This window comes from Carassius carassius, chromosome 21 (genome assembly GCF_963082965.1).
Source record: "Carassius carassius chromosome 21, fCarCar2.1, whole genome shotgun sequence".
Taxonomy (NCBI): Eukaryota; Metazoa; Chordata; class Actinopteri; order Cypriniformes; family Cyprinidae; genus Carassius; species Carassius carassius.
Genome location: NC_081775.1, coordinates 19,733,390 through 19,760,653, shown reverse-complemented (window position 1 = coordinate 19,760,653; position 27,264 = coordinate 19,733,390). Strand labels below are relative to the sequence as shown.

Here is a 27,264-nt window from a genome sequence, read left to right as displayed (position 1 = left end):
CTGTCTTGGCACTTAGTGTAAAGGGAGGGACACTCTGTCTGGGGCACATCAAAGGCTTTTGCAGTAGCGACAGGGGCTGATGAAATGCTCCACGCCTAATTTAAACCTCCAGCAGCAGCCCCACCAGAACTTGTCTCAAACATCCCAGTAAAAGTCACTGTATGGATGGCCTACTTCAGGAAGCAGGCTCAAATCACATGAGGCTTTGATTCGACAATACCAATACTCTGTCTTCGAGAGGGAAGAACTGTATTTTGCTTAGGGTGATGATGATATCCTGTGCTGCAGATGCTGATCAGAGACAAGTAATTATGCAATTTGAGATCAAACTGAGAAGGGAAGTTTTCAGAAGAGTATCAAAATCAAACACATTTCCAGCTGCATTCAGCCCTAGATTTGCTGTCTCACAAACTCAAATATAGCTTCTGCAGGCTCAAGCTTTTCAAGGTTTTGCCTTAATAAAGTTCAAAAAAGTTATGTTTAAGCAATATCACATGAACAAAAGTGCTGTTCTGAATATTAATGAATTGTTCAGACAACTGATTCGTTCTGAAAGATTCGTTTAAGAATGAAACACCAGTGATTTTATTCCACTGTTTAATTTAATAAGTTAATATCGATTAGCTTACATTAGTAGTTTTTTAGTCTATATATGCTTTGCCAAAGAAAATCTGAATCAACAATTCTACAACTCCAGCATTGGCAGTTATTTTCTGAATGAATTGCTGTATTTGAATCAGTTGACTGAATGAATGATTCAGTGGTGCTTATCATCATTTGTTTGGTTCCTGAATCAATCTTGTTTCGAAAGAAGCTATTCTAATGACTCAATCAAAAAGGCAGTTACTTGTCATCATGCACTTACTCGTGTAACAATGTAATAGTAAGAGTCACTGAAAATTCCAACCTGAACATTTTTGCAGGAAGTCAGGATTGCACACAAACACAGACAAGTGGAGTGATGCTAACAGTGTTGGGAAGGTTACTTTTGAGATTTAATAGGTTTCAGATCGTGGTGACACTTTATTTTATGGTGTCCTTGTTACACATTACATGTACTTACTATTATAATAACAATCAATTATGCATACTTAAATGCAAGTAGCCTTAAACCAAACCCTAATCCTAACCCTAACACTATAGTAAGTACATGTAGTTAATTAATATTACTCAGTGCTTAAATGTATAATAACACTGAAACAAGGACACCTTAAAATAAAGTGTAACCCAGATTACAGATCAGCCTATTTAAGATGAAATAAGTACTGTAACTAGTTCAGGTACTTTATTAATGTAAATGATTACATTTGATTACTTTTCCGAAATTGTAATAAATGTTTTCCACTGTTAAACGGTTAATCAACTCTCAGACAGGTTGTAGCCTAAAGGTTTTAAGCAGCAAATTCAAACAGGAGAACCAGTCAAAAGCATCAGAATAAGATTGCTTTACTAAACTGCCTTTAAATGGCAGGAGGCATCATTAACATTAAAAACAGGCAAAACAACAGATTCATATTATTCAACATATCCTAGCTTTTCACAGAATATATTCAGATGTAACCCCCTTCGTAACCATTAACATTTTCATAAGTGTCTAATTTAATTACACTATATGTGCTCTTCTTTTCTCACTAACTGTAAAGGATTACAGTTGCATTTATTTTGTAATTTAATTACGCAACACCGCTACATAAAACTAGTTATTAACCAACACTGGATACTAACAATAAATAGTCCCAGTGCTGATATTTAAACAGCACTTGGCCAATCAGATTTGAGGACCGAAACTGTTGTTTGTTACCTGTTTATGTGGATAGACCTACAGGTCAAATTCGATAAAAGAATAAAACAAAATTGTACGCCATCCAGAAAATACCATCCTACTCCTGCAGGATGGGTCAGTGACATTTTAACAATTTTTTTCCCCCTCCTCAAGGCACTCAGTGTAAATGCCCTGCCCTTGTCTGACTCCTTTAACTGGCAGTGTCCAACATGGACTAATGGGATGTACAAGCTATTGGGTCTGTCCTGCTGCCCTTCTGTAGACCATGAGCAAGCAAATGCATTGTTTATTTCTGTATGTCTTTTGCTTCTCCTACAGACACAAAAGTCAGAGGCTTTCATTGGTTCTGCGGCACGGTTGGTGGACTCGAGGTCAGTCAGCTCCATCAGTGTGAGAAAACTGCGTAAAGGTTCTGTCATATTAGTGCGATTCCAGCAGGATCTTCTGGGCACAAAGTGCCATTGTATATTGTCAGAAGTCTTGCAATGAATAAAGCACAGCTCAAACAGAAGACATGTTCAAACGCAGAAGTTTTCTGTTAGTCAACACAGCAAGTTCATGCAACCAACATGTTACAAAATCTGCTTTGGGAACAGTGGTAAATGTGATCAAAAGTTAATAATGTGTGTGAGCTCGAGTGAGTCTCCATTTATAAAAAGTGAGGGATAGCAAGCAAGCTGCTAGTACTGTAAATTTAGTTCTTATTTTTACTCTATACACCAGCCATCAGTCAAATCATAAACGCTCACTACTGCTGCTGTGCAAAGTTGTTCCTCTTCAAGGTGCAGCCCCCCAGATAACAAAGTCAGATTTGTCAGTTATTGAATACTTGTTAGATACTAAAGAATTCACTTGAATCACAAAATAACAGGATTTGATGTTGAAAATGTTATTACTATCCAATCTAACATTTTACCATCCAGTGGTAGCTCAGAGGGACCGACTGAATTACACATTTAGACCGATAATTCTCTCATTGGCTTTGGTGAGTCAGTCTGTTGTTTCCCTGTGGCGGTTGAGCCACTGGTTGGCCGTCAGTCCAGGATGTTATGCTGATGTAAGGATGCCTGTGCTGGATCAGCTCAGTTTGGAGAGCACATTTTTTTATGTGGATTTAGCCTCATCTGGAATGCAGAGAGTCCCCATGATGCATCAAACCATTCATCCTTTATGAGCATATGAGTGTGTGAAGAAACCAGATGTGAATTAAACATCACGACTATAGGACAGCCTGGCTGTAGTCGTATATCTCCTCTCACAGCAGAATGCAATCCCAATCACTTACACGCAATCCTGCAGTACGTGGATAAAATGGTAAACAGAAGTGTTTGGACTACCTCAATATGTATTACAGGTATTGTCAAAAGCTGGTGAATACTAAATCACAGACCTCTGAGTTCTCAATCTGAGGTATGATAGAAATAAATTAGACATTGATCCGCTCTTATTCTATTCACAGCTCTCTGAATATGAGGCAGTGATATCAGTGACATCGAGGATAATCCGTTCACACACAGGAATTGTTTAGGTGAAATTTTCAATAGGCTGTCTCTTCTTTGAACATAAACGTTTTTCTGAGGAGACAGAAATATCTGATAAAACTGATGAATCTGTCACAGACATCAGTGTAGTTGATAGTGTTTTTTTTCTCTGTGTAACTGGTTGAAGGTTTTTTAGACTCCATCATGAAGAAGGATGAGCTTCTCGTCTGCTAATCTAATCAGACTGTCAATAGGACAGCCTTTTCTAGGTAACTGTAAAATCAATCAGATTAATTCTGTATATTTTCCTGCATTAATTCCACATTACTATAGACAATATATGGCTGTGTCTTAGAGTATTATACTACTCCGCCACCTGCTGGTTAAACAAATTCACACAGCCTAAAACAGTTCTCTCTTTATCTCGGTCCCAAAAGAAAACAATATATTTATCAATCATCTTCATGTCATCCCATGACTTTACATCCCCTGGAACACATAGCATAAAAGTTTTTTAAAGACATATGAGGAGCAATACATTAGTTTTTTTTTTTTTTTTTGCTTCAGAGATTAAACATAAAAGAGAATACTAAAATAAGAATACACTGCACACAAGCTTCACTAGTTCTTGTGAAAAGTGTGAACAATGTGTCTGATTTGAATGGTGCAGAAGTGAAATCTCTTTGAGAATCACTGACCTAAAGAAGATAGATGGCAGATTAATCAAAGTATTACTTAAGGGCATTTTATCCTATTAATGTTTAATGCCTTGAGAAGCTAAAGAAATCATAGGCTGTATAATTCAAAGAGAATATTCCAAAGAATTTGATGCTTATTTGGAAATACCAACAAGAGCTATTACTTTAATAACCTTGAAATGATTGGTCTGTTAAGTGTCACCTGCACAGAATTTTCCATCTCATGCCCATCGGTTTCATTCTGCCAAATATTTCTCACATTAAATAAAAGGTTATTTGGATGTTATTCTACACAAAAACTGAAATGTTTATTGTTCAGAAGGTCAACAAAATTCTTATCCTTTACGTAAAACCTAAATAAAATGTATCACAAGCAAAAAGCTGATATGTAAATAATTCAATTTTGACCCAGAAGAACAAGAAACACTTTTAATAGGATTTTTCTTCATCTGAAAACAAATACACAGTAAGGTGCTTTGTGATGCTACATAACAAATGCATGCAAAACATGTTGAACCTCAGCATTGTGAAAATAATACCATCAGGATTAACAATAACACCAACAGTTTTTGGCTCAAAAGAAATGCAGAATAACAATGTGAAAAAGAGTAAGTACTTGGCACAGTGTTAATGATTTGTAGATTTAACCACAATACTGTTGAAATCATAATTACAATGATACATGATAATTAAACTTTCACATAAACATTACACATACTTCAAGTGCTTGCTTAATCACATTTAGATTTGAATGTCTTAATAGCTGCTTCAAGAGGATCACCAGCTGGCTTAGGAAGATCAACCGGAGTAAGGCGAATCTCTTCATGAACTCTCCACAACATCTGGTCACCTTTAAGTTGTTCAGCAGGTATGATGAAGTTCTCAAGGAGCAACTGCTCAATCTGCTCTCGCTGTAATGTGAAGGTCAAGGCAGCGGTCACCGATCGTGTTTCTGGGGGTGTGAGTGCAGCAGTAATACAGGTTTGGTCGTGAACACTGATGCTGTCCATCGAAGAGCACCTCTCTCTAGAATTGGTGCAGCCCATTTGAGGAATCTTCCCCTTGGATGACTTCGTCTGACTTTCGTGCTCTAATTGGTACACAGTGTTGTGGTCAGATGATCTTACATCTGTAAGTGTACTAATAGACTCATTGTCATCTGAAGGAAGGCTGCTGCCAATTGTGACGACATCTTCTGATAAAACTTGGATGGGTTTCAAACGTTTGTTGTGTGGGCTGTTCTCTCGAGAGTAGGAGTTGGTGCTCATGTCTAGAAGAATGCAGTCGGAGTCTTGATCCGTCTCAGAATCCCCATCATCGTGACTAAGTCGGCTTATTTTGGACTCTGGAGATTCGAACACTACCCCGCGAGACTCTGGCCGCGAGGTTTTTTGAAGCATATTTGTAATGCCATTAATGGAGGACTGAATATTAGAATTGGTCATCATGTAGTGCTTGACCGACTCTGGAATCACCACCTCTTTGGGCTTTTTCCTGCAGGGGTTTAGAAGAGAAGAAAAATATGGTAGACAGTTGCCCACGATGGGCACCAGTGAGATGGGACGCAGGGCCGACACAAAGTCCTCCAGCTCCTGGTAGGAAGAATGGTCAGAGTATGGCACCACATACACATTAGTGTGACAGGAGATCATGGGGCGGCTGGTGGGCAATATAGCGATGGTAGGCTGCACTTTATTCCACGCCTGCAGGTTGGAAGCATTGATCATAGACTGAGAGACCACACGAATGCGGCCCGCACCAGAGTCAGTGGTGAAAACGTCAGGGAGCTCCAGAACACTCAAGGTTTCCAGACGCTCTTTATCCACCTCCACCCATGTTTTAAACTCCATAGCCAGCTCCACGAGCAGAGACTCTTTACCCAGAGAGTAAAGACCTAAAAACAGGTAACAGACTCTTAATAATTATTGCAATGTAGATTCATTGAGATTAATTCAGTCACTTCAGAAACCCGTTTCTGCCACTGAATAAAAAGATTAAAAAAGGTAATTGCGACTTTTTATCTCACAATTCTTGACCTTTTTTCTCAGAATTCCCTGATACAAACTAGCAATTCAGATTTTTTTTTTGCCATTATCTATTCATTACCTTTTTTATTTTTTATTCAGTGGCGGAAACAGGCTTCCATACTTATGCTCACCATGGTAAGTAATTAATTTATTCCTGTGATGGCAAAGAATTGGCAAAATGGCAAACTGAATTTTCAGCAGCCATAACTTCAGTCTTCAGTGTCACATAATCCTTTCAGTGTCACATAATCTTTCAGAAATAATTTTAATATGCTGATTTGGTGATTTTTTGATGCATTTATTTTTAGAATGAACTGAAAGTTTTTCTTTGACGAATAGAAAGTTCAAAAGAACAAAGTTAGTTTGAATCAGAAATTAATTTTAACAAATTGATTCTAACATATCATTCCTCTATATGGTTATCATTACAGCTGTAGTGTGGACTTCTCAATTGTCAAGGAATTAGAATGATTATTAAAGCCTACTTATCTTACTTGATGTAAACAGGCCTTTATTGCCTGAACTGATTTAAATCGGTTTCATTTTTTTTTGTCTGAACATAAAACATCCTATCACATGAAATACTCTGAAAGTTTTGCAAGTGTGAGAGTCTCACCAATAACCACAGCATATCCAGGATGAGCCCTAATGACCTCTTTAATTTGCTGAGTGGCTCGTTGACGAGAAGGTACAGCTCGAGTGGGGTCACAGTTTGTGTTGTCCAGATACAGCACATCAATGGTAGTGGTATTCCTCAGACATTGCTCTCTGAGCATAGATGGTGTGTAACGGAAATCACCTGAGATAAGATACACAATAAGAGTATAATTAAAATGTGATCTCAGTATGTGACAGTGAATTTCAATAACGTTCTGTCTTAAGAAAAACTATGAGATTAAAGCACATTTCCATAATATTCATTTTCTCCTCCCCACACACACCAGTGTAGAGTCTGGTGCCAAAGTATCCCTCAAAGAGAAACATAACTGCCCCAGGACAGTGATTGGCATCTATAAGAGTAACGGTCAGTCGTTCTTTTCCAAGATCATCCAGCAACAACATGTGAGCTTCCCCAATCTCCAATGGATGAATCCATTTCTCTTTGACCTGTGGAACACAACAACAGGGCACAGTTTGTAATTCCTTCAAGTTTCAGCCACATAGCAGACAAAAGTGTGCATTTATGAATTCATCTTGATTTTAGGACTCGGGGAGGATTAAACATTAATGGAATTTTGCCCTGTCCAAATACCCACATTTGCGCTCTTGGACCCCATGATAACACACCAAGTATGGTGAACCATACTTGGAAATAGTGCTCTGCATTTATCCCATCCCACACACACACCATGAACACACACCCGGAGCAGTGGGCAGCCCGGGGAGCAGTTGGGGGTCTGGTGCCTTGCTCAAGGGCACCTCAGATGTGGTATCGAAGGTGGAGAGAGAGCACTGTACATTCACTCCCCCCACCTACAATCCCTAGTGGTACAATACTCAAACTCGCAACCTTAGGGTTACGAGTCTGAATCTCTAACCCCCAAAATATGTATAGACCAATTTATAATAAGTGAGAAAAAGTGTGATATTATAGACATGAATGTTTATTGTTTTAATTAAATAAACCTTTTATATGGTGACTGTACTTAAGCCAAAGCACATGCTTAATATATTGACTATTTAGTCTATATTTTTTGACCCACTATTATTTATTTAGAATCACATTTATTTGTAAAGCACTGTTCACTATAAAAATAATTCCAGTTTAGTGATTTATATACATATACAGTACAGACCAAAAGTTTGGACACACCTTCTCATTCAAAGAGTTTTCTTTATTTTCATGACTATGAAAATTGTAGAGTCACACTGAAGGCATACAACAGTGTTGTTATTGTTATTAATAATTATATTTCTTTCAAATTTACCCGGCGGACAACCTTGTCAGAGCCGCTTGCTTGGCCTCACCTTGAGTTTGCGCTGGAGCAGTCTGGCAGTGAGAGGAGAGCAGTATATGGGCCTGTGACTCCAGGTGGATGACAGGCCAGAGGTGTGATCCGCGTGCATGTGAGACAAGAAGAACAGACGGACGTGATGGCACTTACGGAGCTGCCAGCAGTCTACAGCTATCGGAGTGTCTGGTAGGACTTTTCCGTTCATTTTGAGCTGCGGTGAAGAGTTCAGACGGCATCTACTGCTTATTCTTAAAGGGATTTGTTTAACAAAATCTGTTTTAGTGTCACTGGATTAATTTATGTTTATTGAAAAGCGTCATTTCAGTTGCAGAGCTGTCACTAATGTTAATAAACACAATATCCAGTATGCACTAGCAAGGGTTTGTATTGTAACAATGTAACTGATAGCTTACAAACAAGCAGCGCTAGCAGTAAACGAATGTCGTTTTGTTTTAAAGGCACACAGTGTCAGTCAAAAAGGATAAGTTAAATGCATGCTTGCCAGTCACGGTTCATCCGAGTGTGTTAGCAGGCCAGTTAGCCGGGCAGGCGATGAAGAGGTGTATTTGTGCAGAAGAGCGCCATGTTGAATCCGCGCATTGTGCTTACGAGGGGCGCGGTATGTTTACAAATTCAAAAGATTTCTGCGCGCTTACAAAGGCACTGAGCGCTGGCATTTGAGGCGCGTTTGTCCGCCAAAAAATACGTTTACTGTCCACGCCTCCATGTCGAGCACGAGCTCATGTGACGTCACTGGCTTCCGTAAATGTGCAGGTATCGGTTTTTTTTTCTTTTTTGTTTTTTTTGCTTGAGCTCAGCCCAGAAATTGCTATAGAAACGGCTGCTTAAACAGCTCATATTTTCCCCACTATTGATCACAGTAGATGATAAGTGCCATTCAAACGTAAAATAATTTGCTTTTATTAAGTACCGCTTAGGTTCATTTGATATATTGCTTTATTTATTTTAATGGTGGTCTTTTTCTTTTCTTTCTTTCTTTCTTCCTTCCTTCCTTCTTTCTTTCTTTCTTTCTTCGTGTTTGTACTTTGGTGGACAGCTTTAGAAAGATATAAATTCACATATAATGCGGCTGATATGTTTTTACTTAAACCCATTTAATCCCACTGGACACAAGAAGGTTTTCATTTATAAAGCTCTAAAAATCTTACTGATGTTTTAGTGCATTTCCTGCAAATATGGAAAAAAATAAAGGATCTCAGGTAAATATGAGCAGTTTCACATGGTTAGTGCAAATTATCACATGACTGGAGCAGGTTATTTTTGCACCATGAGAAGATGATGACTACATCAAAGCTACAAAACAAAAGGCTAGTAAAGTATGTTAACATAAAGATATAACAAAGATTTTTGGTCTACATTATCTTTAAGGTGTCTAGAGTTTAATATATGAATTCACAATTATAAAGTTTTGTTGAGTGTTGTCATAGAATGAGTAAACATATTGATGGTCACATTTGTGACTTATTGGATAACGGTGAATTTAGGTGTATACATATAAATCCAGTTGCATTTGTTAGTGAAAGCTGCACTACAATGTTGCAATGACAAAATATTGCACCAGAATAAAAGTTCAAATGTTACAAATAAGCTACAATATTGATGTTGTAATACTGCACTAATATAACAATTTTGTGATATATGTTACAATAAAGTTACAATTTTGAAATACATTGATGGTTGTATTTTATCTCAGTATTCCTTTCAGTGTTGTATAAGTATTTTTTATGCATATTAGTAACCCTAGAATGTGATCAAACAGTTAAAATAGCTGGGCTTTATGTCTGGAACAAAATTGGGATTAAACGGGTTAAAATTGAATGGCTAACCACAGGAGGGTGTTGTTAGCTAAACTATTTTCGCTTTTTTCGCATTTTGGATGAGGTTTATGTTTTAACCTGGCAAAATTGGTCTATTCTTTACAGCACCTATTCTTAACCATAGGGCCGCGGCCCACGCTTGGGCCGTGAACGCCACCTGGAGGGCCGCAAAAAACTTTACGTTTTTCACCCGTGGGACGCGAGGACCGCGGGACCAAACAAGTTACAGACACTACAATGACAACTGTTATCCATGAGACAGTTACAATACTCTATCCAGCCACTAGTGGCAGTAATGCCTCAGTTGTTTAACAAGCGCTAATAAGCAGAAGAAGACACACAGTCAACCGTAGCCTGTAGGAAAAGTTACGCTTGTTTCACCCATATACAGTAAAAGAAAGGTTTCACCCCTGATTGCCACTGCACTCCTCGACGGCGCGTTACGGCTCGGACGCGGCTACCGGAGCTGATCGCGGTCACTCTAGTCTATGCTTGTGTTTACACCAGACGCTCTGCGGCACTTTTCAAAAGCGTCCCAGAAGTAGCTCTCCGCGCTGCTTCGCTAAAGATAGGCGCCTAGTCTATTTCTGACGCACCCCGCGTCCAAACCGCACAGCAAATACAAAATAGAAGTCAAAAAATCAGGTGCATTTCAAAATAAACTTCCTGTGCAGACTCCCAATCATATTTCACATTATAATATTCATTCTAGGAGGCCAGAAATAGATGACAAAAGGTTCATCCTTAAAGTTGAAAAACCTCACATTATAATATGACATCACAGATCCCTTTTACAAGGACAATTAAAAAAGGGAAGTGGTGTGGAGTTTAATTGCAGGAGTTGCATGACTCGAATAAACATAATTAAACTGGACAAAACATTAACATTTAGCCAACCATGTTAGAACAAAAATAAATCAAGAAAAGCAATGTTGGACCATAGACTGTATTGTTGAACAGGCAAATCACGTGGTCTCGCGAATCCTACCGCTGTGCTTCTGATCCACCTGTACCGAGTCTATTTTTGCTGTGCTGCATGCGCTGAATAAAAGTGACAGCGCATTGTTCACAGTAAAAATGAACATGGATTGACATGCAAATGCAGTCATTTCACAATACATTTATAGAATTAAAGCCTACTGTGTTTCGCAGACAACACAAGGCAAACAAGGAAACGCAATATATGCACTTTTATGGAGGCAGAAAAACAAAGCTCATTAAGACCTGTGGGATTGCTTGTAATAAAGATTTAAATGCACAACTGTTTCTGTCAGTGGTAAATTTCAAGTGCATGAATAATAAGTTGTTTATATTTCAGTTTATACTAATGTCTATGAAAGATTGTTACTGTACTGTGATAAGAGTATCACAATCATGAAAAAGCTTTTTTTTTTTTTGTTTGAATTTATTTTTTGACATGATTTTAAATATAAAATAATGAACAAATGTTGTGCTTGTGGACTAAACAGCCGTGGATCAGTAGGGACTGCAAACGCGCCCTGTGTGAAAGCACATTGAGTCTGTGCTGCTTCTGCTCCACACACATAACACACACGGACTGCATAAACACTGCAGACGGAGTATGTGTGAAACAGGCGGAGACATTTTTAAGTGGAAAAGGGGAGACCAAATCGTATCGTGGCCTTGGCCACAGACATACAGCATCAGTTGCAAGAAATGATATATATATTTTTTAATATATATTTAGGAGATTATAAAGCTTCATTTGCACTTTATTTCAATTTTCATTTACAACTTATTAAGTTTGAAAAATATTATTTTGAATTTATTTATTTTAGCAAAACATTTTATTGTTTTTATTTTATTTTTATTTATATAATTTTTATTTTTTTTGTGAGTAAAATCTGTCAAATCTTACTGATTTTGTGTGTTAATATGCCTGACTTGAGCCTTTTAATTTTGTTCTTGATGCAGATTGATTTGTTCCCTGAACTGTTGTGTGTTTGGCATCTTGTTGTATGTGCAGGTTTATATACACAATAATAATGAACTGTTAAACTGCAAGTGGATTTCATTTAGTTATTGAATACAAATCAAACCAAGGGTGAGATCAATAAACCAATACAGTGCTAATATTTGATTGGGCCCTGGGCCACTTTGTACTGTAAAATTTGGGCCCCGACATCAAAAAGGTTAAGAACCCCTGCTTTACAGCATGCTTTGTTTTATATTCGGCGCCCATTAAGTCCACTAGAAGTCACTATAACTCTGAAATAGCGCAGAGTATCCTGACTCCTTTTTAGCACATCACAATAAAGCTTGAGGAATTCTTAAAATAGATATTTAATAGGGAATATCACCAGCGGACTGTGACTAGGCATACAAGGATTATGCACATTAAAGATACAGGTTACTACAGAATTGGGGAAACGGTAGGTTGGCATAGTGTTAACTTGTTTCATTACTGAATGCATCTTAAATTTGATCTCCTGAACCACTCACTGATTACAGATAAATATCTAAAATATATTACTCAGCAATTAAAATTGGATATAAAAAATATTCATGTTATTTAATATAGATAGGAACCAGATTTGGAGGTCTGTGCTAAATGCTGTTGCATAGCTAAAATAATTTATCAAGTGTAATTACTTCCTTTTAATCATTCATAGCATGATTATTTACATGCACATACTGACGCATACACACATATTACAATAATAGAATAGACTCTGTTGCTATGATTTCAAAGCTATAGCTGTTTAACACTGTCAACCATTTCCATAATATGTTAATTAACATAAATTTGTTTGCACAAAATTGGGTTAATATTTATTCCACTTGAGATATTCAAAAAAAAAAAAAAAAGGGCCAACCAACCCACATGGCCCCCTGGGACCTGTGTTACTTTTACCAAGAATCTTCACTGCTTTCTTGGCTGCTTTATGCTCATGCATTAGAGGAACAATGGCATAATAGAGGCTTAATTTGGAGATAAATGTCTACTTTTCACTCAAGATATTATTTGCACGAGTAATTTTGTATTAGATTTTTTTTATTGTCTTTCATTAGAATGAGACAGGCAAAAGCTGATACCAACAGCTAGAGTACAACAAATATGCCAACAGGAAAGATGATTATAAAAGTTGATGAAGTATTTCCATTGATAGTAAAGTGATTATTTCCTGTTTTCGATCACACTGAGAACTGCATGGGGTTCGGAGACAGGAAGATCACACCTCCTCATTCAGGCAATGCATTACCACTCATTTATACTGTGTCTGTCTGTTGCAGTGAAGTAAAAAAAGATGGCAAAATGAATTAGCCCATTGTTCCCATTTACTCAAATATTTAATGTACAAATGATTGTAATTTCATAACTGTCTTTTTACAATTATGAACATAATGTACTTGGACAGAGTACTATGTACAGATTAGATACACGTTCAGCTTTGATGTCAGTATAGACCTGGTATTTCATCCCCATGTGAGATCAAAAACCTCACACTAGTGTGACAAACTAAGTGTGTAATTCATACGACACTAGAACAGAATTGCAAAAAGAATTCCCAAACACTCCCCCATGTGCAATTGGCACTCACAGTCAGGATGTCAGAGTCAAGCTGGTCATGATGCTCAAACAAACAGAGCAATGTTTGATGGCACCTCAGAGCCACAGTGTTTAAACTTTTCAGGGAAATCAAACAACAAATGGCTTGGCTTATATCTGGTACAGGAGAAAGCATTTTATCATCCCCAAAATTACACACTTCACCTTTAATGGGGTTACTTCACCCAAAAAGATCAAGACAAAATGTAATTTAGTAGTGTAGCATGCTTTTGTTTTAAAACTGATTATTATGATTTTGGAACAAGTGTAGCTAAATTCTGCTATAATATTGAAAGGTAATACAGTATTGGTTTTGATCATTTATTAACCCTGAATTTGTTCAAACAGTGGAGATATAGTCTTAGGTACTGACAGTTTTGCTTCTTTTTTCCGGTCACCAAAAAAGGATAAATGGGACTTCAGTGTATCTTCATATCCTCAAAAAATTCCAGTTTTGTTATGATATGCACCCAAACATACACTTACACACGCACACAAACACACACACACACACACACACACACACACAATATTTTACTAAAAGGCAAGAGAAGCTCACTGCATCCGTGAGTAAAATCCTACGTCAGCTGCCTGCAGTACTTTTTTTTGTCCTTCACAATAACAGACCTGTGCTGAGACACTCCATAATAGGACAAGAAAAACCTGTGTCCACCTCCTTGTCAGTATTTCTGACATCCTCTTCCTGTCATTGTGCACACAGGTTCAGAATACAAGAAGAATATCCAAGAACCTGAGAGTGTACAGCGCTATGATATCTGTTCTGCATACATTCATTTTGAACAAATAACTGGTGATATATATTTATATGTATAACTGCACAAAACACAATTGTGTGCATTTCTATTGATTCATTATACCTTATGTTTTTATAATTTAATTGCAAGTACTATTAAACTAATTTGATTTAAAAACATCTGTCAAGGCTGATTCATAAAGCAAGATTTACTGTATAAGAGGCAAAATCCATTTCTGACCGTCACTGACTTAACAAGTTATAGTTTTCATGATTATAGAGAAAAATTATACTTTTTGTTATGTGCTAGCTGGGTGCAGCCTACTTAAAACTATTTAATCGCCCTGTTTCCTCAAAACTGGCCAGTTTGTGAAGTGTGTTCACCGTGAATTACTAAGCGATTACAGGTCATTAATGAATTAATAATTGAAAGTATGGGATTTCCAGAATAATCAAATATCGAAATAATAATAAATGAACAATCATTGTTTGTGATCAGTTTTTCATAAGAAATGTCACCTAAATTTAATGACCACTTTAAATTTGAGTCAGATTGAACACGGAGATAGACTAAATTTAAATGAAATCTTGATAAATTAAGTGAACTTTGCAGAAGCGCAATTACAACACCTACACAAATTATACCTCCGCCCAGCAATTGGATTCTGTCTTTGGGTCAGTCTGGGTGGATACTTATACCTGTAGTTTCCCCGTCTTCAAAATGATTTTGACTCATTCAGTTCTTTTAAAAGTAATGCTGTCTCAGTAATCCAAGAGTCTGTGGTGAGCTCTGATTTACATTCAAAAGAGACAAACCAGGACATGACAGCTTTGGACGTCCAGCCAGCAGAAGCTATTTGACCTCCTTAGAGAATCCTGGAATGCCAGTCAGACGCTATGTTCCAAAGCGATGGCGGCAGCGATGTAGTGGTTGTTATCCAGTCTCTCGCTTTGCTGGCTCTCAGGGGGAGGAGCCTCCTTGCAGCAGAAGTACTGCTTCCAGATCCTATGGAACGCAGTACGAAATTTGTTGATGCGGAAAGCATAAACAATAGGGTTGACAGCAGAATTGCCATGCGACAGCAGAATTGCAATATAAATGAGAAACATGGGTTTCTCACAGTTCGGACAGAAGAGTGTGATGCAGTTCATAATGTGGAGAGGAAGCCAGCTAACAGCGAACAAGAAAAGGACTAGCGCCAGAGACTTTGCCAGCTTCAGTTCTTTGTCGTAATACTTATTTGGTTCAGAGTGGCAGGACACCTTTGTATTTAGCTGCTTGTGGATCATGTAGAAGATTTCAGAGTAAATGATGAGCATGAAAAGCAGAGGGGGGAGCACCCAACTGAAAAAGTTGAAGTAGACCATGTACTCCATGCTGATGACATTCTCAAACTGGCAGGTGACGATGAGGTCAAGGCCGATTGAGCCATTGTTATTATGTTGTAGGTTGTGTAAATTATTCCAGCCAAGCATGGGAGTCAAGCCGACTATAAAGGCCACCGTCCAACACATGAATACTGCAATTCCAGCTCGTCTGGGAGTGACCACTCGCTTATAACTGAAACACAAAAACAATAAGAGTGAAACTTATAAAGTTAAAAAAAAACGTAAATTTTTCACTGTAATTTTGAAAAACAATTTCAATCAATGTCTTATGATACACATGACTAATACTGCGATTTAAGTAATATTATGACTCCAAACTGTACAATAATAATAAAAAATAAATAAATAAATACAATTTTACAATCAAATAAAAGGCTAAATTCTATGTAATTACTACCGGTACAGAATCAGGGTCACTTTGCAAAGTACTTCTTGGTATCTTTGGATGACCAAAGCCAGCTACTTTTACCTGCTGTCTAACTTAACTTAAGAGCTAAATTGTGACAAAGTACCACCACCAGAAAGCTTGTTTCAGTCACATCCACTCTGTCTCATCCTTGCATCTTCTCTGAGATGATGTCTTTTGTAGTTCTCTCTCCAAAAACTCCTTGTCTTTTGTGTGAATGAGTTTATAACAAAGGTACTTGTGATTTTAATGGCAGACATTCAAGTCTCTGGAGCTGACTGACTGAATTCCACACAAAGGTGCTCTGAGTCAATAGACTCTGTTTGTTCAGGGATTCAGTAGATAGTTTTGGCTTGAATCATTGCTTTAATGTGCCTTTATTAACGGCAAAAAGTAAAAACAGAAATGTTAAATGATAAATTGTTTGTTTCATCTCAATATTAATAGTCTTTACATGATTTCTGTGCATCCCAGCCTATTACTCCGTTTTAACTCATGCATACACTTTCAGGAAAAAAAAATGTTCCAGTGATGGTTTTGTACCTTTTTATGAGAGCATACTGTAGGTCCAAGAAAAGTGATATTTGCTTTGTTTTTAAGTTGCTAAGACTAAATTAACAGTTTCCAGATTGTTCAAAAATAGATAGTTGTGTTTGGAAAGCTGTGATGCTTGACTACTCTTCATACAAAATAAAAGCTATATGCATTATTGAAGAGTGGAACAAATAAAATAAAATGGAGTTCAAGGGGATTCATTTGTCCCTTTTTTTGTCAGTAGGTAGTAATGCAACGTTACATTCAGTATCAGTAAAATATGTGGACCGTAGAACTTTTGTCAGTTTTATTTCAGCTCAACCTTCCATTATTCTGGGATCATGTTGGGATAACAGGGATGGAATTTATACAGAATTCCCACAGATTAAGCACTGATGTCAGTGAGATATACTGATGATATATAAGAGGATAGATGATTTATTCAGAAGGTAATATACTGTATTCAACTTCTCACTTAAATTATTATTCTGACAATATGATTTGCAATCTGCAAAACTGCCGTTGCCTTTCACACCTTTGGACTCCACAGTAGTAGGATTTCCGCTCAGTATATTGCGTTCTCATCTATTGCGCAGTGGTTGATCCTGGCAGAGCTGACAGGTAGTGACTCAGGGCAGCTACTCTATACACTTCTCAAACACACTTCAGTTCTCTATAGCTCATTCGCAACATCAACAGCTTCATGGGATTGCGTTAACTCTAGAAAATACATTTTGTAGGAGGTAACTTTTTCCTTGCAGCACCCTGTGCTAACCACTTAATTTTTGACTTAAGAGCAACCACAGCTCAAATTTGCCAGGTTTCCTGTGTCATTCAATTGCACTTTCAAAGAAATTAGCTTACTTCCGTGTTGCAAAATCAGTTGGGTACTTCCCTCATACTGTTGCTGGTCTTAAGTCTCCTCACAGAAGTGTTAAAATGGGCCAATTTTATGTTAATTCTGGCTTATATAGTACTGGTCATGGTAATCATTAATCATACCAGTGAAATCACAATAGTAAATGCAAAATTATAGAATAAACTCATCTGGGATTCGAACTCCTGTGTTTGATGCATTAAATTGACTTAAGAGCATAGAACACAGATGTGGCTATATCGGCCACACAAAAAACATCTTTAAAAATGGAATGCCTTTTAGCTGCGTTCGAGTATGTTTAACTCCTCTGGGGATAAAGAGTAACCTAGCCATAGAGTCTTGCAAATAGGATGTACTTAGAACTTAAAAGCAGATAGTGTGTGCATGTTGGAGATCTTAATATGACTGGGACAGTGTACTGATGTGATAAAGTGATATGTGATGTGATTTTTCTCATGAAACTAGACATTAAGTGATATGCAGGAAGTAAAGGCAGTTCAAGAAACAAAAAGTTAAAAACAAAAAATTAAGCACATACCACAGAAGAATACCTGTGATAAAAAAATGCTTACTTAAAGACACATTCTTTGTGCCAAATACTGTCAAATTTATGGTATTTATTATCCGCAAATAGTGCACACAAATGGTGTAGTACAGAAATGCATGAGTCATATTATGTCATTAGGTCATGTGCATGTAGTTTCTTCCATCTGTATCCCTTGAGCAACAAAAACGCATTTTGCTTTGTCTAGCCAGACAGTAGCCATTCTTATTATAAATTAATGGTTCAGGAGGACTTTGATTGATTGTGAAAATTATTATTATTATTTTTTTCTTCAAAATTTAAATCTTTATGCATGTGGAAATGGAACTTACAGAATAGTATTCAATAGTGTTCAAATTATTTATTCATCATTTTTATTGATATTTTACATATTTCCATTCATTACCCTTATTATATCTTATTGTTATTATTTTGTTTTAAATATTTTACATTTTAAATTACTTTTTTTTTCTATGCAATTGGTCTCAAGTGATTGGATCTAACTTTATATAAACTATATTGCCCAAAGTATTGGGACACCTCAATTCTGATGAACTATTTGACTACATTAGTCCATGAGTAAATCTATAAAATTAGAAGCCCACAATTCCCTAGAATATCATATGCTTAAATATTAAGATTTCATAGAAATTACCAGTCAAACATGTTCATTAGAAGGGAGTGTCCCAATACTTTTGGCAATATAGTTGGATCAGAGACAGTATAGACACAAGATTTATAAGGATTGGTGAATGGGTCATGTTTTGTGGAGGACAGTCAATAATCACCACAATCTCTAAAAAAATACAAAAAGGTTATCCTTTAGGTAGGCTTATAAAGGATAAAAATAGCATTAGCTCAGTATTAAAAATGTTCATGTGTGACATATGATAGGCTGTATGACAACATAATGCACAGTAGCATTACAGCACAAGAACACCAGATGGAATGAGGGAATGATAACTTTACCTGGTTGGGATCTTGACCCTCAGGTATCGGTCGATGGCTATAGCGAGCAAGGCGAGGATGGAACTTTGGGTCAGAACCAGCACCGTGCACGCCACCAGCAGACAGCTGTAGAAGTGAGTCTGGAGTCCGATACTTATAGTTATCGCCAGTGGTATGACCAGCGCTCCTACTGCAATGTCCGCGAGCGCCAGAGAAACAATGAAGCAAAACGTAGTATCTCTAAGCGATCTATTAATTTTTACCGCCCAAACCACCATCACGTTTCCTATCACGGATGACACGGCGATCACCACCTCCATGCCCATGTAGAAGGCTTTGGCCGCGGAGAGGTCCTCAGGCATTCTTTCTCTCGACGGGAATCGATAGTAGGCTACGATTAATATCCACACGGCAACGGGGTTTCAAGTGAAAGTGATGTGTAAATTGATTAACTTGGTAGTCCAGAGAAAAATCCCCCCGTTAATACGCTGCTCCTCAAAATATCAGCTTTATTCCACACATGCCTATTTACAGTTGGAAATGGACGAACGGGATAAGAATAAACCCCTCAAAACCACAGAGGTGTCTTACAAAATATTCAACTGAAAATATCGCTGGGTTTTTCGCGTTTTCTTTTTGTTTGCTATAGCGCCTCTTCACTGGGTCCACCTGCACTCATGCGAGAGATGCGCGCGCCACTTATTCATCCCAAAATCGTTCAAATAAATGTATCAGTGTCACCTACAACTGTCAGAAAGTTCTCTGGATGTCCAGGGAGTCGGGAGATAAATTAAAAGACGCACCATATTTGTTCCTGGGATATGTGGAACCAGATATTGTCCAGAGCGCGGGTCGTTCTCACGCAGCACTCTCGTGAGCTATGCGGTGCCCCAGAATAGCCGTCGATGGGTAGAGCTCTTTGTCTCACCCATACTCGACCTGTTAGCAATTTAAAACACTTTTGGGAGCAAAAGAAGTCCAACTAACCCGTGTAGATTCTTGGAAATGTCAACAAAACAAAAGGTTACGTTTTCCTTTCACCGGTGAAAAGAGACCATCCCAAACACCGCGCTGTCTATTTTGGTTCCCTCCTTGAGAATGGCTGAGGGACAGCCTGAGCATTTAACGTTGACGCTCGGGATAAAAATGGGGCTTACAGTGCCCAAGTGTTTCGTGTGTAATATTAGTCTGCTCTAAAGATATGAGACATAATAATCCATCAAGGGCGGTGAATTCGTTCTTGCATACAGAATTACGACATGAGATTTATCCCGCCGATTCTGACGAAAGAGATGCCACATTCCTATGTTATGAAGTAAGTCTTATAAGAATACACATGTTTTTTTAAATAGTATCCTAGTTTTAAAGTACTTTTTTGCATGAAAAATATTTGTATATATACATAATGAAACATTATTTGGAGCTGATCTGCATACAGATGAAACAATGCAAAACATAAATTAAGAAAGTGATTAAAAAAAAAAAAAGTAGTTAAATTTAAAAATAAAAAGCACACAAGAAGAGAATATGTTATGCAAGTGCTTCATGACATTGCATTTTGTCTGATTCTTCAATTCTCCAATGTCCTATAGGGCATTATATCAATAGATCAGTGCACAGCTGTGCAGTAACTAAATATCCAACCATACCTGGAATTAAACTAATAACATGACTGAATATATTTTGTTGCCCTTTTGTGTCCTACAGGAGAAGGTTCAATTGCAAAAGCTGGAAATTCCAGATGTAGTGCTGGCACTAATACTGTGTCAAAACCCCAGCAGAGCAGAACCACATCAGTGGATCCCACTCAAGGGAGGACAAAATCAACAAACAATCGAACAAACAGACTGTGGATTCTCGGGATAAGGGTGTTTGTTTTGTCTTGTATGTCTGATTACAATTGAAATCTGACTGGCTCTTATCAAAGCTGTTACACTGTTTGTACTTAAAGAGTTAAGGTTAATAGGTCATACATGAGAGGCAAGAGCAGGGCCGTGAAATTACTGTACCTACACATAGGAGCCTGATAAAAATGCTCATTTTAGAAGAAAATTTAAAACGACACTTAGAGGCTTTTGTATCTGAACTCTTCATATGAAGTAGTAATCAATTAACACTATTTGAAAGTAATATTTTATTTATTCAAATGCCTAATAGTCTAAAAAGCAAACATCATGTCGCCTTCATTTATGATTTACATGAATCATGATTCCATATTTTCAAAACGGCAAGATTTCATAAAAAGTTGAGTAGTTTGCATCATTAAATAGTCTATTACCGTCAGTCGTTGAACATTTCTATCATAAAACAGTTTTCTATTACATCATTCTACAAAATCTTGTCAGAGATTGTCTTACTATATGGAGATGAAAGGGTCTGTATTACTTACTATTGGAGAAAGCATAATGGCTAACTTTAATAACCAATCACATTACAGCCTTGCCATCACTGAATTTTATTCAGAGTTGTGAGACACTCAATCACAGTTTACGGATACCATTGGAATGAATGGGAAGTGAACTTTTGTAAACCCTAAAAATAGTTTAATCCAAAATAATTTTTTAGTATAAAACATGTTTTAGATTAGCAGAAAGTTAAATCATAAGCCGTTTCATCTAAAAAGCTGTTTATTGTATGAAGTGATGCCACTCCTCCATTGACGTCCATTAAAAAAAAAAAAAAAAAAAAAAATCAGGCTTTGGTCTCCTTTAGCCATTACGCTTTTTCGGCTATGGTTGCAGGCTTGCCTTGCAGTGGCTTTGCTCTCGTTGCATTGTGACAGTGACAGTAAGAACCGCCTTCTTTGATTTGATTGGCCATCTCAATCATTTTGACATTGACGAGCGCTGTTGGACCATTGCGGCATGCCACCTCAAAAGTTTAACTTTTAAAACTTTTTGTCATTCTAACAACAAACAACTTTACTCATTCTTATACACAGAGTCTTATACTGTCTATCAGTTATGACTATTTAAGTCTTTCAAAGGACAAAATGAGTGGAAAAACTAGTATAAAAGACATAAACAAAATAAAATGCAGACAAGGAGCAAGTCCCTCTACAGGCTCGAGGCCCTGTGCGGTCGCACACTTGACACAGTCCTTGCGACGTTACTGGGCGAGAGGTCACAAAATGAAACCTAAAGCCTAAATCATGTTTTTACACAGTAAAAAATGGTGTAATTAATAGTAAAATTCACTAGCAATTTCAGTTAAAAACTGTTTTTACACAATTTTTTTTCAGTGTACAGTATGTACAAAAATATTTTTGTAAAATTTAAATGATTACTATTAAAAATATATATTTTATTAATTTTTTATTATTTTTATTTACTGTATGTTTAGTCTTTTGCATTTTCTTTTTTATGCAATTAAGTTGCAAATACTTTGGCAATAAAAAAATTTGTTCTGGAAGAAAATGTTTGTGAACCTTTGTTATTACCTAAATCTTATGCATTCATTGATCATATTCTGCAATGTGACAAGAATGGACAAACACAATTTGCTTTAACTAATAAAACCCAAACAATTGTAGTCCTTGTCAATACTGAACACACTGTCTAAACATTTACCTTACCAGTGACCAGCTTTTCTCAGGAAACAGTAAACACCTTCCAGACTGATTCTTAGGAAGAAAGTGCACTTGTTTTAACATGCCTTTCAGTTGATTTAGTTCTGCTTAATGAAGTAGAAATCTGAGATGTATTTTACTCAACCTGACCGCATTCTTGGCATGAACATGCCTCTGATTCTCCTTGAATGTCGCAAGCATTGAAGCTGCTTTGCACCCTAAGAAGGCATGAATTGAGTATGAAAAGAAATGTGATGTGGTAAGCACTTTTTTAACCGCAAGGCCAATCCCAATGAGACTCTTTTGTGTAGATTTTTTAATGGCTGAGCCATTTGGTGTCCAGCTCCTGATCATCCACATGCATGCCTAAAATCTCTGAGGTTCATGATCATAAGGTTTTGAGGGTGTGCTGTGGTAATTAAGAAGACAAAGAGATGTGCAGCTCTTTGTGTGTTTCTCTCGTTTGCAGTCCTCCCCAAGGAACATTAGCTGTGTCCACAGTTTGAGAGCAGCACTTTACCAACAGCAGTATTTGCCTATTCACTTTAATGACCCACTCAGAGTGTCCGCACTGCTGGGTATTCTTTAGCAAACATCTGGGATTTACACAGCTGCAGTTGACATTATTAAACTCATGCCAGCTGGTTCTGTTACAGTTTTCTTAGTCAAGACACCCTTTAAGACCTGTTCACATCAATCATCCCCCAGAATGTCTGTCTTTAAAAGCAACTTTCAAGAGGGAATCATGCCGTAATGGATCGACTCTTAAATGTCACTAAGGAGTCCTGCAGGTGCTCACACAGACCCTAAAATCATGCCATTATGACAGAAAACAAATGTGTTTGTGACCAAGTGATAGATACTCATCACTTTACAAAATACATATTTTGGTTGTTCATGGTGTAATTTGCTTTATGGCTGTTTATTGGTCAGCGTGATACCATTGTAGATCCATTTTTACTCAAATTTATCTAATATACAATAGTTAGTTCTGGTCCTTGAATCTGATAGGCTAAACCAATATAGACAATGACACTGAAACTCTCAGTTTGTATCACTCTACTTGTCCATTTTTGCAAAGTGGGACAAGTTGTATTAATCATTCTAACTTTAAGAAAGCAAAGTCCATCTAACAACTAACAATATTGTTGGAATCACAGAGCAATATTTTTCCAGGAGAAGATCGATAAAAACATTGACAGCCAATCAGAATCCATCCGACTTTAAAAAGCTTAAGCTATTTAGGTGGGAAACATAACGCCATTGCATACTGAAAATAAACCGAATGTTATCTTGAGTTAGTGTTGACCCTATCCCTACTGCCATTTTAGTTCATGTTCTTGTTGTAAAGTGGCATATAAGTACACTGTTAGGCCAGTAGGTGGTGACACGTTTTTTTTTTAGTTTATTCATTCACTTATAAACAACCGATTTGTTCAAAAACACTTCAGGAATAAAACAGCGGTCTTTGTAATGCGAGTGAGTCATTGAGTCATTGACTCATTGTCAATTACTCAACTGATTTGTTCACAAACACTGATTCACTGAGGAGCGAAATACAAAAACACTGGTGTTTGACGCGTGGCAGTGAACTCTGCTTTGGTTTTGTTTGGGCCTTGTTTCTTTTACCGAGCGAAAATTACTTCTAAAATGTAAGTTGCTCAATTTTAATGTCTTGTTTATTGAACTGTTGTATAAAAGCAATATCACAATGGTGTTGTTGGTCTTCCCGCAGATGCCAATATCTGCAACACTAAGTTGCTCATATTCTGCCACTGCAGTGTTCTTGGTTGTGTGATTTTACATTCAGTTCAACTTTGCTTCTATTTCGCATTTGACAACTCATCTGTAAACAGTAACTAACATTGGCAATTCTCCTAGATGGGGTATTTTCCCATAGAGACTGATATTAAGAGTCAGTATGATGATTTGACGTGGCAATGACTATAAATGATTGTTTAATTACAAATTCCATTTTTCTGCTTTTGAAAGTGAAGCCTCTGTGAAGAGCATGACCTCTTGAAGAGCTGCCAACTGAGAACAGAGAGTGAGAGCAGCTTGTCATCACACTCCTAGATTTTTAAAGCCAGAAATATCAGCAGATGGTCCCTCAGCAAGAATGCTGGCAGTTAAAAAAAGAGAAAGATGAATTTTTATTAAACTAAAACAGTGAGGAATAGAAAAGAGTGCTGGTGCAATTACTTTAAGTGCATTGTCAGAGTCAGCCTCATATGTCACATCTTTGAAGTTCCTTTTTAAAACTGTGAGGTAACCATAGCTTGTTTTCTACCTTATCACATTAAATGAAAAGCATGTCTTGACTGTAAATTTCACATTCAAATGGAGATGTTTTTGTTGCTGTTTTTATTTCTCTTATTTTATTCATTTTGTGTATTTGAATTTATATATGATTTAATTTTCTCACCCCAGTCAATTAAAATTCAGCCAGGGCTCTGTTCTAAATGGCCAATTTTCCACTTCATTCTGTCCATAACAGGAAGCCGGATGACACGGTTTCTCGAGGCTATTACCGCACTTCATCTCTGAGAATCATATAATTTGTGGCTGGGGGTCTATGAGTAGGCTGTATTTTTCCCAGTGGCACAAAGAGACAGTGGAAAAGAGTGAGTGATCCTGTAGGTCATCATGCAGAGCTTATTTATCGTGTGCCATTCACCAAGCAATATTATTACCTTAAGGTCTGTTCCTTTAATGTTGCCTCGTTTACAATACTCCTCTCTTCTTCTTTTTCTCTCTCAGTAACATGCAAACAAGGATACGGAGATGCTCACCCACTCAGTCCATTTATGAAAATCAAATATCGAGCTTAAATGTGACTGCAGACCAGAAATAGCAAATGTATGTTTTTGAATGAATGTGTTTACATGCACAATAATGCAGTTATTTGTACAAGACCATATAAACACATTAAACTATGCACTTTCATCAGGAAAAGGTTGTGAGCAATACCTGCTTTATATGTTTTTTTCTCATTTCCCTATTTTATTTGATACAGTTTTACCCAAGGAGGTCTATCATACCTGGCAATAGCTGTTAGTTAGCATCCCCATTAGTTTCAGTGGCATTTGCTTATTATTTTTTATAATAATAAGCATTTGTGTGATTGAACACTCTGCATAAGTGTTCGGTATCATCTACTTAGACACTCTTTAAAACAGACACTCTTTATATGGCGTACTGTTTGTTCAGAGCCACGAGAGCCATCGTGTCGCACTCTGCAAAGAGATTCATTAGTCATTATAGCCCATGAAGGCCAACCTCCAGCTGTCATCCCATGCATTTTAGTAGCAATAAAATCTGAACAGATGTAACAAAATGTGAGCAACCTAACAAATGTCTCCTGGCTGCTTAAGAAACTTGTTATCAGAAGAAGAATGGCTGAGATGATGAACAATGCCAGGTGCAGAACAGTGCATTTCTGTTTCAGTTCCTGGTTTCATGTGGAGTCGTATCTTGACATGGACGCAGATGAATAGTGTAGCACTTCTGTGAGAAAAGTGGACCCTGCAGACCATCAGCAAGACATTCAGCAGGGAGGAGGGTATTATTAGACATAGAGACAGCTAGAGAGAGAGAATGGAAGATAAAGAGATGATGAAGTTAGATAGCAGTAAGAGTAACAGAGAAGTAGGAAGCTAATTTAAAAAAACAGGAATGAAGTGAGGAGGAAAGAGGATTTAAAAAAAGAAAGTTTAAAGGGCTACAAGGTGTCTGAGAAGCTGAGACATATGTTGGGAAAGAGATTTGTTGGATTTTCTTTTTCATTTGAGTCAGACGGCATACTGAGGTGGTTTGTTTTTAAGAAAAAAAAAGAGAGCAACAAAAACGCATTTTTGTACAAATGTTGTTTACATAAATATGTGTGCTCACATTAATTAACAGTGGGGTCCAAACATCTGTGTCTTTGCATTTGGTTTTCTCCACTTTTGCTTTAATGACATCAGCAATAAAATTAAGAAGCAGACATTTTTGTTCATTCAAATTTTATGTGATATTTAGCATTTTTTATTAAACAACATTTTAAATGATAAACTATGTATTAAAAATGAAATGTTATTAAATTACAACTTAGAATTTTTATTTTTTATTTTTTCTAGTTTTTCATAAATAATTGAAAATGTTTAAGCTTCTTTGTCTTTAATGGAGGAGACAATAATAATAAAAAACAAAATTGTACAAAAGAGTTCACATGCTCACTGTCACAAATCTGTGTCCTAGAAATATGGCAGAATCTTAAATATTCCAAATTAATTTTGCATTATAAAGTTAAAAATGTTAAATCATAGAAGAGAAGACTCAAACTTAGAATTAAAATACATTTGTGCCTGTTTTTATATTATTTCTCACGTTTACACTGTAGGAATCATTCTTCCTGCTTTTCACATTCTTTGGAAAATATTCACATTATTTTCTTTTCCCCATTTATTTTTGGAGAAAAAACAGGTCAGATGTATTTTGTGGAGGATGGCATGGGGAATTACATTGTGCTCTAAGTGAGATGAGCTTTGGGAGATTAGGAAAGTTGTTCTGGCAAACAATGATTTTGGGTTTCTGCTGTTTGGACACAAATGGATTATTAATGTGATCACAGGCCCCTACTGTTGAAAAGAGAAGATAAGAAAGAATGAAAGCGGAAATGCATCCACCATCTAGCGAATTATCAGCATTTGCAGGTAGTGTGACTGACAACATATACTGTAGTATAACCCTCCATACACTGCTGAAGCTGTAATTCCCGGATGCATAAGGTGTACTGCAATAGCTGATATAAACCATCTGATCCTCACAAAAGTTAAGATTATAGCAAAACATATGAAAATAAAAATGGCTTTGGGAAAGGAGACAAATTGCACTAAACAGTGCCTGAAAC

The 27,264-nt window shown here is 37.0% G+C and overlaps 2 protein-coding genes across 2 annotated transcripts; both read right to left on the bottom strand.

Annotated features, from left to right (window-relative positions):
* Positions 1 to 4,377: 4,377 nt before the first annotated feature.
* Positions 4,378 to 8,671, bottom strand: dclre1b (DNA cross-link repair 1B). The gene is made up of 5 exons (XM_059503680.1): positions 8,447 to 8,671; positions 7,958 to 8,155; positions 6,931 to 7,096; positions 6,606 to 6,788; positions 4,378 to 5,856 (listed from the first exon to the last, which is right to left on the bottom strand). Exons 2-5 carry the CDS (start codon positions 8,147 to 8,149, stop codon positions 4,694 to 4,696), a joined length of 1,704 nt encoding a protein of 567 aa, XP_059359663.1. The 5' UTR covers positions 8,150 to 8,155; positions 8,447 to 8,671; the 3' UTR covers positions 4,378 to 4,693.
* A 5,795-nt stretch (positions 8,672 to 14,466) lies between these two features.
* On the bottom strand, positions 14,467 to 19,916 carry LOC132097762 (adenosine receptor A1-like). The gene is made up of 2 exons (XM_059503679.1): positions 18,827 to 19,916; positions 14,467 to 15,668 (listed from the first exon to the last, which is right to left on the bottom strand). The coding sequence occupies exons 1-2, from the start codon at positions 19,165 to 19,167 to the stop codon at positions 14,996 to 14,998; spliced, it is 1,014 nt and encodes a 337-aa protein (XP_059359662.1). The 5' UTR covers positions 19,168 to 19,916; the 3' UTR covers positions 14,467 to 14,995.
* Between the last annotated feature and the right edge of the window lie 7,348 nt (positions 19,917 to 27,264).

Bases quoted from the DNA above. Each gene is read 5' to 3' on its own strand.
- dclre1b (XM_059503680.1), bottom strand. From the start codon at position 8,149: ATGAACGGAAAAGTCCTACCAGACACTCCGATAGCTGTAGACTGCTGG. The intron at 6,789-6,930 runs GTGTGTGTGGGG...ATCTTATCTCAG, and splicing joins TGGCACCAGACTCTACACTG to GTGATTTCCGTTACACACCA. The intron at 5,857-6,605 runs GTGAGACTCTCA...ACCTGTTTTTAG, and splicing joins TGGATATGCTGTGGTTATTG to GTCTTTACTCTCTGGGTAAA.
- LOC132097762 (XM_059503679.1), bottom strand. From the start codon at position 19,167: ATGCCTGAGGACCTCTCCGCGGCCAAAGCCTTCTACATGGGCATGGAG. The intron at 15,669-18,826 runs GTAAAGTTATCA...TTTGTGTTTCAG, and splicing joins AGGGTCAAGATCCCAACCAG to TTATAAGCGAGTGGTCACTC.